General features: G+C 36.1%; 1 protein-coding gene across 1 annotated transcript in view; it reads right to left on the bottom strand.

The window, feature by feature from the left end:
* Positions 1 to 977: 977 nt before the first annotated feature.
* The window catches only part of Chic2 (cysteine rich hydrophobic domain 2), a 38,550-nt gene continuing 24,812 nt past the window's right edge, over positions 978 to 14,715 (bottom strand). Inside the window, exons 4-6 of the mRNA XM_075943048.1 lie at positions 8,858 to 8,914; positions 8,635 to 8,694; positions 978 to 2,320 (exon numbers count right to left, since the gene is read on the bottom strand). Coding sequence (XP_075799163.1) covers positions 2,270 to 2,320; positions 8,635 to 8,694; positions 8,858 to 8,914 — 168 coding nt within the window. The 3' untranslated portion in view covers positions 978 to 2,269. The remainder of the gene's footprint in view (positions 2,321 to 8,634; positions 8,695 to 8,857; positions 8,915 to 14,715) is intronic.

Here is a 14,715-nt window from a genome sequence, read left to right as displayed (position 1 = left end):
CCAATCTAAAAAGCACCAATGGTTCCTGACTTACAAACTTAAGATCAGAAAACAGGAGCTGAGAAGAACCTTCAGTTCCTTGGACTGATTGATGTTCACGTAAACAAGGGTGCCCCTGACATATAATTTCCAGTACATGGGAACTTAAATTTGTGATTTAAAAAATAGGAATACTGTAAGCCATTAGTGAAAACTCTAAATGCTTGAGGTGTGATTGGTTTATGGTAACGCACATGCAATGCACCATGGTTCTTTTCTGTGTATATCTGAAGTGTGGGCGTGCACATTTTCAGCAAGAAACACATTTCTAATTACAGTTGTAAAGCCTTTAAAATCCTACACTTAACATTAGTTGTGAAGACAGTCTTACAATATAATTTTGAAACTGCAACTGACCTATGGGAGACAAATGGCCTCTTAACTAGGTCAAAGTTTCCTCTGCAGCCCACAGCTATGGCATTCTACAGACTGACAGCTGTGTACAGGGAGCACTGTCGTGTAGTCTGCATGGTCATCATGGTTTGCTGCTCTTTCTGAAGCCTGAGTGAGTTCAGCACTGTGTGAATACACAATCATTTCACACGGAAACACAGAAAACACTGGAGTCTGGAACAGCATTACTTTGAAGTGTACTACTTACGGTGGTAGGACATACCCCTACCCTGGCTAAACAAAGGTTAGATAAAGGGGTGAACCATTTAAATCCTTTGTACTCTGAGTGCTTCACAGAGAAGTTTTCTATGAATTCAAGATGTTAAGTTCATGTGTGTGTGTGTGTGTGTGTGTGTGTGTGTGAGAGAGAGAGAGAGAGAGAGAGAGAGAGAGAGAGAGAAACACGTTGGGACACTGTCTTAAGTCAAAGTATTAAAGACAATTCCTGAAGTCCCATATAGGATATGAAATACTAGCATTTAGCTATTCAAATTTATATAGAAGCACAGTACTTTAGAGAAGTACAAAGAAACACTTTTTAAAAATACAGGTATATAAATTAACAAAATTTGTATTTAAAAGGTTTAATACAGGGAAGAAAGTAGTGGTACCAATTCCTAATACAAATTATTAAACATAGTTTATATAATTTCAAAGTTATTCACATTATTGCTCGATACCACAACTATATGGAACAAGTTCTTGAACACACATTAAAACGTGTATAATTTTAAGCTTATAAAAAAACAAAGTCTACACATAGGCCATTCAAAAATCTCTAGTGTGGAGATATGTACAACCAAACCAAAAAAAAATACATGTATGTGTATGTTTAAAAGTAATAAGCTAATCTGATCTGAACTTAAATATCCAATGTTCAATCAAAATTATATAACTGGATTGAAAGTGAATGGGTAGATTGAAAATGGTATTAAACATACCCTTTATTTCTTATCTACTCTATATAACAATACATAAGTGTTGTATCAGATAATTTTTAATTCTAGAACTTTGATTTCCAAACTATTCAGAAACACATTCATTCCACAATTACGTTAGATGGGAAACATATTTTACTTTTAATTTTAAAAGGGGTAATTCAAACATCATCAAGCACGGCTGCCGTCCTGCCTGCCAACTGGAACTCTGAAGACAGAGGCTACTCTACAGTGGGCTCACAGAGCCCTAGAAACCGCTGCTGCGGGCACACTATTTGTGGTGTGTCTCTTCTAGGAAATTTATCACTTTTAAAGACAGAGATACTTTCAAAACCATTGCTACTTCTTCGTAAAAAAAAAAAAAAAGTGTATCTGCCAAGACAGACAGAGAGAGCATCAGGAACTGTGTGAGAAAGGTCAGCTCAGGTCCAAAAGGCTATGCAAGAAAACTTACTGCTTTCAAAGAACTACTGTGACAAATTCTAAAGGTAAGAAAAAAAGTACAAGAGCATGTTAGAGCAGACAAGTATGCTTTCCTTTGTTGAGGAACTGATAAATAAAGGATTGTGTGAACCTTTTTGACAAAATAACAAAGTCTGGCAATTTTTATGCTAAGTTCAAATGTATTTTTTTTTTGAGAATACAAAAAGTAATCCTTGAAAATCAGAATACATAACAGAAAAGAGCACAATAACTTAAGTATTAAACATCTGTATGAAATAACTTGCAAAGTCTGACAAATATGCACACACAGAACATGCGGTTATTTAAAAAACAAAACAAACAAAAACACCACCCCATTCTGTAGAACCAGCATCATGTCACCAGCAGGAGAGCACCAAGCAAGGCACCATTGGAAAGACAACACACTTGCAAAGTCTCTATAAATAAAGCAAATGCTAATCTGGTCGAAAAATCGGTGTCTTTGGTAAAAATTCTATGAGGATGACCTGTAAAAGGAGAAAAAAAAGGGGGGTTTAAACAATTTAAAGCAGATTTTTTTTCTTAACCTTAAAACATGCCATTTTCTGCTGTTTAAATTTTTTCCTTAAAAAAAAAAAAGACATAAGGCTGGGTGATAGTGACTCATTGCCTTTAATTCCAGCACTTGGGAGGCAGAGGCGGGAGGATCTGTGAGTTCAAGGCCAGCCTGGTCTACAGAGCGAGTTCCAGGATATCTAGGACTGGTACACAGAGAATCCTTGTCTCGAAAAACTAAAAGCAAATAAACAAAAAGTCAGAGTGGAAGGGGACTCACTGGGAAGAGAAAGAAGGAAGGGGCTCAGTGAGAGCAGGACAGGGACAAGAGAGGGTAAAGGAGGTGAGCACAAACACATACATCATACACATATGAGAACATCACAATGAAGCTCAGTAACTACAGTTAGTACATGCTAACAAAACACAATTTTTTATTTTGAAAATCCACACATATTTCAAACTTTAATTTTATCCTTTTCAAAGAAAGGTCTTACTATGTGACCCTGGTTGGCCTGGAACCCTCTACGTAGACCAGGCTGGCCTTGAAGTCATAGAAATCTCTGTACCTGCTTCTAAAGTGCTAGCATTACGGCATGTACCACCACAACCACCTTAATTTTATAAGTTTTAAAGGACATTTATTTATCTGATAACCTTGAACCTCACTGGACCTTCACTGAGTGTGAAATATCCTTCAAGTCTATGAAAAACAAAAAAAACAAAACAAAACAAAAAAAGAGTAAACTAATGGAAGCCTGTTGTGGAATATTTGCACACTGTGAAAATGTACTGCTGTGACTGGTATAATTAAAAGCTGAATGGCCAATAGTGAGGCAGGAGAGATAGGCAGGACTTCCAGACAGAGAGAGAGAAGATGGAGTTGCCAGCCAGAGGGAGAGCAAACAGGATGAGGATACCGAGTTAAGATGACTGAGCCACATAAAAAAAACACAGATTAAAAGATATGGATTAATTTAAGTTATAGGAACTAGTTAAGAACAAGGCTAAGCTAAGGCTAAGCTGGCGCTCCCCTCCCCAAACCCTTCTACAGAAGTCCAAGAAGGTGATTAGAGGCAGGTAACACGGGTGTTCCACTTGACACACTGGAGTAGCGTGTGTATGCATGCATGCCTCAAAGATGAGAAACACTGACAACTGAACATAGGGGTTTCAGTGTATGCTTCTACGTGAACTAATGATCGAGACCAGATAGGCACAATGACCTTGTAGGGAAGGCACTTACTTACTTCCAAGTCTGATGACCTGAGTTCAAGCCTAGGAACTCCCATGGAGAAAGAAGAGAACTCTTTTGCGGTACCCTCTGACCCCCACACATACTCACATAGATAAAGTAAATAAATGTAAACCAGTTCTAGGACAGTCAGGGCTACATAGATAGACACTATCTCAAAAGAACAAAAGATAAAAACAAAAATCCTAAATTCCGAAGCTTTGCCTTTTCTTTCATACAGTTTATATAGTTAATCACTATTTGTATTAATATTTCTTCTCTTTAATCAACTCAATCCCACAGGTCTTCTCTATGTCCTAGAACTGCTTACATTTTACCATGGCAGGATGGAGGAGCTCTGTATGACTATTCCCTTTCTTCCTCCCTCTGAATCTTTTTAAGAGCTGGAATTTACTCAGTAAGTAAGGCTGGCCTTGACCTCAGCTCTCCCCTCCTCCTCTCCTCCCCAATCCCTGAAGTGCTGGGGTTATAGTCAGGAGCTATCCTGCTCAATTTCTACGCACTTGTTGTGCTCATTCTATCTCTGCCTCTTCCCCAGATTTCTTGATTGTATTCTGGGTACTGATTCCTTAGGAATGTCTGCTCTGAAACTAGCAGTCCTCTGGAGACCTTAGTCCCTGGAAAGGAGCGATCACAGGTGGGAGCCTCTAACCCAGCTATTCCTTTTTCCCAAGCCCTTCTCTTCCTGGATTAGCAAAACTAGTTAATTTGTTCCAAAGGCACTTTTAATAGTAAACCGAAAATTTTATAGCACAAGTATGAACGCTGACTACAGCTAATTTTTATTTTGAACTTGATTATATTAAATATAATAGTTATATCGAACTGTTATATCTTCTCCATGCTCCAACTCTGGATAAAATACAGTTCAAAAAATTATTTGAAGGAGCTGAAAAGATAGCTCAGCAGTTGAGAGTACTTGTTGCTCTGGAAGAGGATCCAGGTTCAGTTTCACAGCCACCTGGAACTCTAGTTCAAATACCCTCTTCTGTATTCTCTGGGAACCAGGCAAACACTGGCTGCAGGGACATACATGCAGGCAAAATACTCATACACTTAAAATAAAAACAAAAAATCTTTTTAAAAAATTATGTGAACAATAAAAAGGCCAAACTTTATAAAAAGTACCGTTGACAAATGGATACAATAAAGCATTTTGATTATTGAAAATGTATTTGATGAGACTATCTAGAAAGAGTTGGAAACTTGTTTTTGTCAAAGGTTGGGTCTTGACATGGAGGCTCTGATCAAGTGCTTTGTTAACCATCTGGGCCAGGAACTTTGATTTTCATTCTTGACTTCTACTGGCTTTTTGATTTACCTCAAGGAGAAAAGCACTTCCATTCTTGGTTCACAAACACACCTTCCCCTTTCTAGTTACCCTGCAGGAAGCCTTAGGAGTCACCTTCGGTCATCCTGGCCTATTATTTACTTAGAAAATATTCACTAGCTAGAATATATTCTAACTAAGGGTAAGCACTTGTTGAGTGCACAGCCCTAGTCAAACTACCTCTGTTACTCATCCCACCACAAACATTAAGATAGCATTAAGGAAAGGGAAAGAGAGAGTGTAAGAAGCCGAGGAAAGGTAACCCAGTCTCCTGGACGTGGCATGCTCCTGCACCTGTGAGATCACAACAGCTATGGCGACCTGCACAAGATTCTGCAGGTTCCAGGCTAGAGAGGGAAGGAACCATGCAACCTCGCCCCTTAACTGAGAAGCTATTGGCAATTCCTAGCTGCTGGGAGAGGGAAAGTCACTTTTCTTCAGGGTATAGGCACTGGTAAGCTACTGGATCAAGTAGATAATCCTATACCAATGCACATGCCAGCAACCCTAATTAAACTCAGCAGGTTATTTTTAAAAAGAGAAAGATAAAAGATAAACATGGAGTGTAGGAGGGGTTGTGTTGAAAAGAAGGGCTCCAGAGGAAGGGGGAGTGAACAAAATACATCCTACATGTTTAAAATTGTCCAAGTACTAAAAAAAAGTATGTTAAAAAAAAAAGCGGGCTGGAAAGATAGCTTAGTGGTTAAGAGCACTGGCTGCTTTTGCCGAGAACCTGGATTTGCTCTCCAGCACCCACGTGGCAGCTCACAACTTCAGCTCTGGGAGATCCAATGCCCTCTTCTGGCCTTTGAGGGCACCAGGCACAAATATGGTGCATAGACTTACATGCAGGCAAAACATTCATACATGTAAAATAAAAATAAATACATCTATTCCAAAAGAACTTTTCTTCTCCACCCAGCTTCTTTATTTGTGCTTGATTTCCCTGTTTCTCGTGCTTGTCACCTATAAATAGTTGGACCAGATGAAAAGATTCTTTGTAGCTCTAAAAGTTAATGACTTAAATGACTTCCAAGTTCTCATTGGCTAAATATTTTGACATTCAAACGTATCTCCCACTGTAATGTTTTTAAGTTTCAGGCCCCCGAATGAACACACCATTTTACTGTACATATGCAAAGTGTAAAACAGTGGCTATTTTTAATTTTTATTATTTTGTGTACATTTGTGTTTTGCTAAATGGATATACATGCACTATTCGTGTGCATATAAACATGCACCATGCGTATGCCTGGTTAGCAGTTAGAAGAGAACGTCAGATGCGCTGGGACAGGAGTTCTAGACATTATGGGCAGACATGGAGGTGCAAGTTTAATAAGTACTCATAACTGATGAGCCAACATTCCAGTCAACGTGACTATTTGACGCTATCTGAATCTGCTTTAGTTTTGAAAGAACAACGCCCTGAAAATGTGTTCCTTCACAAACCACACACATATTTCATACCTGAGTAACAACAACAACAATTTTGCATTGCTATCTTTTCTTTTTAGATTATCTCTAACAGTCAAAATATAACGAAGGGAAAATACTTGGCTTTAACAATCAGAGTTTGTATAAGTAACAGACAAAGGCATATAGAGTTATAAAGGCTTGACTCATTACATAAGGTAGACTGTGTGTGACTATGATGCTCAAATGAGTTTAAAGAGCTTTTGAAGCTTTGTTTATTCCTATTTCAACCACACAAACACACATCATTCCAAGAACATCTAAAAATCACCTTAAAGGTCAATTTAAAGTACTTTTGTAGACCTATGATCGTGTGAAATACAATTCTTTAAAGTGCTTAATTATGTAAAAATCCAAGGTTAATTAAAAAATTTCATGAAGTATACAGTTTACAATGTTTTAAAAGCTACTAATTTATTGCTGGACGAAGGCTGGGGCAGACTGAGAAGCTACTGGCAGTGGCTCTGGGATTTATCTCTACTGCATGTACTGGCTTTTTGGGATTCTATTCTTTTTGGATGTATACCTTGCTCAGCCTAGATGTAGTAGGAAGGGCCTTGGACCTTCCACAAAGCAATGTGCCTTACCCTCTCTTAGAATTAAATATGGGTGGGATGGGAGGGTGTGCGGAGGGAATGAAAGGAGGGGAGGGAATTTGGATTGGTATTTTTTTTTAATCTAATAAATTAAAAAAGAGAAAGAATTAAAGAAACAAAAAAGCTACCAATTTAATTTTAATGGGAAAATGTCTTAAAGATAAAAGAAAATCCAGTTCATATGCTCTTTGAATGAATGTTCTTCATAGAGTTCCACTTGGAAATCACGTAATTTAGATTTTTCTTTTCTCAGTGCAGGATATCAAACCCCTTGTGTGGTAGGCATGTGCTCTACCACCAGGTATAACCAGTTTGTTATTAACTTTCATTTTTTTCTATTGAAAGTAAATCAAAAAAACATGCAAAAAGTAATTAAAGCTTCAGGTTTAAGCTTGGTGTTCTGGTTTATAAATGTATAACAGCAAATTATTATTTCATGAAATCCTTGAAATGTCTCAAATAGCTCTTCCTGTCCTCCCAATGATAGAGCTCTTACCATCAACGATGAAATGACTAGTACCCGGCCAGGTCAACCTCAAACTATTCCCGTTTTATGGTGATAATGAAGCAGCACACGTCTTTCCCACCTCGAAATTTAACATGTGGTCATAAAGGTAAGACCTAAATTATAAATTACTAAGTTTGTGAACAGAGATAGTTTGGGGGTTGAGGAAAGAACATATAAAATATCTTTGATGTTAAAGGAGAGAAAGGAGATTTGGCTGTCTGATAACGGAAGAGTCAGGAAACTTTTTAACAAATCTTTTATACATACACAATGAGGGTTATATTGCTTCAAAGAACAGTGAAAGTTCCTCAGAAATGCAACGCCAGGTCCTTCAGAAAGCCCAGCTTTAGTTTCAACAATGATTTCCTTTCTTATATCTTTTTCTTTTAACCTAATAATCTTTCCATGTTTTAAAGCAAAACACTCAAGTTCAAGGAAGAATTAATAAATTAAAATTTTCTTAAAGTATTCTGAACTTTTCAAAAAGTAAACAATTATTCAAATAAATCAGGGCACCAATAAACTAGAATTCTAAAATGGTTGTGTGTGTGCATGTTTATGTATGGGTATCCAAAATCAGTCATGTCTTAAAGGGCAAAACAGGTTGGCTAACATATGTTTAAATTTAAGATAACTGTAAAAGCAATGTTCTAGTAACCCTTCGGAAAACCCTCTAAGGCCATGAGGTACACAGGCAACCTAAGTCTATAAAGGCTTCTCAGGCTCCAACAGCTTGGCTGAAAAGTTCTCTTCCATACTTGGAAACTTGATTAGCATTATATAAAAACGCCATATCTGACGTGCTGCGTGACCAAGGGTGTGGTTATTCTTTATACAGCATCTAAAATTTCACACTCCATCAACACATGTTCAGGCCATTTTATCTTGGCAATTAATTTATTATTTTTCAGAACACAGTGAAGCCTTGTTTTCAAGTCATTCATAACTTTATAAATCAGTCTTGCACATGAAACCCAGGCATCTGTGAACCGTAGAAAATCCTTGCACTCAGGAGATTAAGCTCCTGACACCTTTGCTGATTAATAATCATGGAAAGAATAAGATCAGAAACAAAATAAATGATCATTTAATAGAGAAACTCACAAAACAGCCCTTTAACTTACATATTCCATCATGTTGTTCGTTTCACATTTCCTTTTGCTCAGTCTCCAGTGCAAGCACAGCTAGACACGAAAGAGGGCAAAGGAAGAGAAATGAGCTCCATTTTCCTGGGCACAAGACTCACCCATTCGTCCATCTTTCATATTTTCAGTCCAACAAAAGCATCTGTTTCCATACTGTGCAATTCAGACCCAACAGTACGAAGCTGCTCCCCGCAGCACTCACCTTGTGGTATAACCTATTGTTTTCCCATTCTAATAACTTCTCAATCGATCTTCGTGTCTGGAAGACAAATGAGGGGAAAGTTTACTCTTGACTGGTTTTAGAGAAGCTGTTTTGCAGCTGCTTTTTGTGTGAAAGGGGAAGAAGTATAAAACGATGATGACAAGGCAAGAGTGGTCTGCACTCGCCATGGTCCAGCACTAAGGCGCAACCTCACATGAATTTTCCTTTAAAACAAATGCTTATATTTTAAGGTATTTTGAATTTACTAGCCTCTGATTTAAAACTATTAGTCTAAACAGCAAATGTCATTTTATTTACTTATTTAATTTAAATCTCCACTTCTTTAGGAAACATTTTGCAGTATTTAAAAAGTAATGAAGGTTCCTTAATCTCTATTTTTAAAATAATAGTAATTTAAATATTAGTTAACAAAATATCAATGGCCTTTAGGGTAAATCTTAAAAAACACAAACTACGAATTGAAGGTTAATAAAGGGGGAAATGAGTTATAAAATCAAGCTAATTTTAGGATTGTATGACAAAATCAGTTTGATGGTCATTGCAACTTTCAAACAGAGCCAAATTTTTATTTAAAGCAACATAAAAGTGGTATCTGGGAGTAAAATTCTATTCTTAATCCAAGGATACTATTTCAGAGTTTCCTCTGTTGCTGCACCATAGAACATACAGCACGGACCGCTTCTTGCTTGGGGGTGTGAAAAAAGAAGCTAATGCATGAAGCCAGGTGTCTGGATGAGACTAACTCTCTGCAGGTGCAGGAGTGACATTACTGCTAGGCGATCAACTGCAACTTGATGCAGCTGCAGCTTTCCTGCAAAAGAAGGTGTCTACTGATATAAATGTGGCGTGACTCTAAGTACGTACTGATCATCGCATGAAGACTTGAATGCCAACCAAGACTGAGTGATGTGAAAAACTGATAGGAACATGCTGGTTTTAAAGTCTGTTATGTAAAAAAGTTAGGATTTATTTAAAGTGTCTACTGTAATCCAGTTCCAGGACTACATTTCAGCATGTTGAACTGCTAGAAAGACACTGAAGTCACATAGGTGCCAATTATAATTCATATTATAGCTAGCATCAAACTACCATGAGTGCTTATATTTTCCGATTTTTATGTCATAAAAATCGGAAAATCAACTATTTTCTGGCAATAATGTCAATGACTAATTTATTACAATTTTTTGAACAGTCTTTTCGGCAAGAATTTTAAAGAAAAAGTGCCCTTGTTAGCAATGATCAGCAGCCCTCACTTGTTTCTTTGTAAGATAGCCTTTTAGAGGCAGCTCTCCTTTTAAATGAAAATAGGGCAGCAGTTATGGTCACACTTTTTGTTAATTTAGTTGCCAGTCAGCCCCAAATCAAAAGAAAATAAGGCTGCAGAGTGTAATTAACATTCAGTTCAGTCGTTTTGTCCCTTGTCTAGCCCCCAAGCTTTGTTAAAATTGCCATCTGAATGCTGAAGGCTGTAGGGAAATCGATTTGATTCTAATCGCACCATGAAAAGAACATGATCTAACTGCTTTCAGCCCTCCGTAAATCTGTACTAGGTCTTTAGCACAATGCAACTTCCAATTTAAAAAGCACTGAATGTCTCGTCAATGACTTTGTGAAGAAAAAAGAACAAGGAGCAGACATAAAAATTCCAATAGTTGTTTAAGCATTAAAGTTCATTTGCATCACAGCGAACCTGAAAAGGGCTGACCTCTCAAACCGCCTCTCAGGTCTATGAAGTTGTAGCCTTGACAAGCTCACATTGACAGAGCTCATTGACTCTGAAAGGCTACTCTATCAATGGTGAAAAATGGCAATAGGTTCTACTATGAGCAGGCATCTGCCTGCCCACCCGCTGCTAAACCAATGGTAAAACCGTTTCAAAACCTGAATCCACCTTGTAATCTTCCTTTCTAGGACCTTTTAATAATAGATTAAGATTACTATACAATTTGAGGTTTTACTTTTACTGACGATTTAAAAAGAAGATGGGGGAAATTAAAGAAATCAGAAGAAAGAAAATTAAAGAAATCGGGAGAAGCAACTTTTGAAGTCTGTTGTTTTATTTCAAAAGTATATAAAAGTAGTTCCTAAAAACTTAATACTACATTCTGCAAATATTTATTATTCAAAGAAAAGACTGGTTATTACCATATCGAATTACCAGAATGTATATATAAGCCATGCTATACAGCGTGAACTCTCATTATCATGCATACATATATATATACACATGCACACCTACAGATAACATTTACCAACTTAAAAATATTTACTTCTTAAATCAAATACCAATATTTGTGTAAAAGATAATTACAAAGTATGAATATAAAATTCTAAAATATTTATGTAGGAACCTCAAATTTATTCTTCGCCTCTAATTAGGAGTTTAATGACAGGGTTGGGTATAATTGTATCCCATAATATTAAGAATTCTAAAGCAAACAAAGTTTGCTATGCCATATTCTGCATAATCATCTGAATATTGAATATTCCTCCACTGCTGCAGTCTGGAGTAAAGCTGAATTAGCACCATCTAATCTTGCTGTGAGACGCCTCTCCTGCTTGACAGGTGAAAAAAAGGCACTTGCACGTGCAGCCTAATTAATCACCGCACTTGACATCTCAGTGATTTACAGAGAGGAGCAGGTGAGAACACACAAAACCAGAAAGGAGCCCTTGATTTGAGAGGAGCGTTTCCAGCACACTAAGGTGACAAGTAAGTGATTCCAGCAATGATTTTAAAAAAAAGTAAAAGAAGAAACTGTGCCACAAATTATTTGTTAGTAACAACAAAAGATCAAATTAAATGGAAGAAAAAAGGCTTAACCATAGAGAATGTTTAATACTATGCAATTATTTTTAGTTCACAAAATCAAAATATATTTTCAAGATGAAGTACAATACCAATTTGGCAGATAGTGGGAGAAAATATGACATTTCAGCATTATAAAAGAATTTCAAAGCTTTTAAACTTCAGTGGGAAGAAATCGCATTTTAGTTACTGTCTTCTAGAAATAAAAGTTAAGAGTTTATGTCCACAGGGTTGTCAGACTCTAATGAAATACTAAAATTCAACACAGCCAAACCTGATATCTATTAACCAGACAAGCAAATCTAATCATATAAATATCTGTCACTTAATTTTAAGTGATTATACTGCCTAGCAAATTCAAAATACTCTTTAAGTTAATAGGATCAGATATATATATATATATATTATATATATATATAATATATATATATATTCAATATATATTGAACATGAAATACCAATAAAATATTATCCTTCTAGGTCATTTCCTAAAATTAAGTCACATTATCTTCCTTAGAAGAATTTAGTGCTTGAGAAAAATACCAGATTGATAGTCATGGGAACTGAAAATCTTCTGTTTAGCTGAAAGAACAGGAGAAAGGGCCGTGCAAGCTCCAGTACAAGTTCCCTACAGTGGCCTTAATCCTTTTCAGTATCACAGGCTTGGTGGAAAGACAGGTTAGTGGTTCTTTATCAATGAATCCTCATCCTTCTGCCTAGGCTGTCAACAAGAAACCTACTTTTATCACATGGAGTCTTGAATTAGAAGAACCAAGACCACCAGCTTACACCACATATGCAAAACAAGGCTTTGTAAGATGCTGTCACGCAGCAGGCCTGGGTTTGAAGGGCAGTTTTCAGCATCTGGATCCCACCAAACTTTTTAAACAACAATATCAACTTATTTTCATTACACCAGCTTTACAGTTATATTTTTCTCACTGTCGGGTCGTTCTAACATAGTTGCCTGGCTCTATTGGCGTGACTAAAACCATTTCCATTACTGAACAGGCATACAGACTTTTGGGCTTATTTTCTGTTGCCTTTGGCACAAATTTTTTATAGAACCATGGAAGAGTCAGAGCATAAAAATTACAAAGAAAATTAAAACAACATAATTTATAAAATGGCTAAAAGGATGGTTAATCATAATTAATAGCAAATATGGCATACAGTTATACTTTTAAAGAAGAATCAAGAAGTAATTTAAAGTAAGTTTAAAACAGTAAAACATAAACCACCAAAATCTTAACGAACATAAAATTTAGACTTCCTTAAAATTAAAATTTGATTTGAATTTAATTTTTTTAGGGCCTTTGTGTAGCTGTCCCTAAACACTCTACCCTCCTAAGGAATAAAGTAATAATTCCATACACACACACACATACACACAAAAATTACATACACAAGTTCACAATATGAGCCACTAAACATAAATGAGTCTTACAGGCAAGGAGCCAGTTACGTCATCTTGAATTTGTTACCACCATTACTTAATATTCATCACCAGTGATTAATTTATTCAATCAGTTGTTTGAAAAAATGGTTTTTCAAATTTTTACAACTATCTACAAAAGTTCAACAACTCAAACCTGCAATTAAAACGTACTTGAACTGGATTTGTTCACTGTATTAAACAATGTCAAGGCAAATTTCAAATGTTCAATTTCCTATTTAAAACATTTTGAAATTCAAACTGCTAAGTTTGTAATTCGTCAATTAAAATTTAACTAGAATAATGCCTCTAATGCATCCATCAATTATACAAATGGAAATAAGAGAAACAATAACGGTTTGGGGCTATTAAAAGGAAACTGTATAATTTAGAATGGATTACTTCAACTAAAGGGACAATTACTTGAATCACTTCCGTTTGTTCTGGATTAATGTTAAAACTCACATTCCAGTGGTAAACTGAAAATTAAGTATATCTCAGTATCATTACAAATACAAAACCTGTAATTCTCCAAGATAAAAATATTAACTGATTGCGCAAAAGAAATTTTAAGCAAACTTCCTTCCCGTATGTAAAAATACGTCTTAAAATCTGCATATGAACACTGACCTTCAAAGTGTGGCTGTTGCAAGGAGTCCTGACCAGCTTCAGAATGCATTGCTGTTTGTTAGAAGGGAGCATTTGCCCAACAAAAACACCCTCTTTCTACAGAGCTCAGGGGTGACTTTTAAGAAGCTCAGTAAAGCACAATTACATGGCATTTCATCAGGCTAGCAAGTGAAAGTGAATCTTAATTTTTTAAGGTTATGCTGGTACTTCATGGTTTTGAATTTTTCTAAAACAAAAGGGCACATCAAACACATACATAAAATGGTGCACAATTTTAAAGGGAATTGATACTTGAGAACAATATTTGAGAAAATTTTGTAATAAAACTAAAATTTAATTTCATGTAACAGTAGAAAACTAGAAAAACTCTGTGAGTGAAATAACTTCCATTAAGATAAAAATACTATTAAGGAGTAATTATTCTCCCTTAAGTAGAAGTCTGGGTTTTGATTTGTCTTAGTAACATATTTAAAAAAGAAAATTATGTAATAAAAAAAAAGAATCAGTGCTTAGAACTGACAGTGAGGAAAAACTGCAAAACTAAAACCCACCAGATTACAGTACAGCAGAAGAAACAAGACTGGAAGGACCGGGTATGTGTGGCTTGTCACTCAGGATCTGAGCATGCTGGGAGCTTTCCTTCCAACAAGACTATTAGGCAGTTTAGACTACTTTCATCTTATATACAAAAATGGAATCTTCCAGAGGACAAGAAACTTAGAGCTCCACTAAAGTGGTACAGTGATCTAAAACCAAGGCTATAGAGCTAACAACCTCATGTTTCCAGCATAGGTCAGAGCTATGAATATGTGAAGAGTATGTTTCTGAAATGATGCTAACAGAAATGTTTGCTACTACATGCAAGTTACCTAAACTACTAACTAAGTTATCTACCTTAAATAACCAACTCACTCTAAAAGTATGATTAATATATTCAAGAAAAAAGAGGATAAAAATAAATAA

This window comes from Microtus pennsylvanicus, chromosome 12, assembly GCF_037038515.1.
Source record: "Microtus pennsylvanicus isolate mMicPen1 chromosome 12, mMicPen1.hap1, whole genome shotgun sequence".
NCBI lineage: Eukaryota > Metazoa > Chordata > Mammalia > Rodentia > Cricetidae > Microtus > Microtus pennsylvanicus.
Note: the sequence above shows the minus strand (reverse complement) of the source record. Positions and strands in the feature narration are given on the sequence as shown.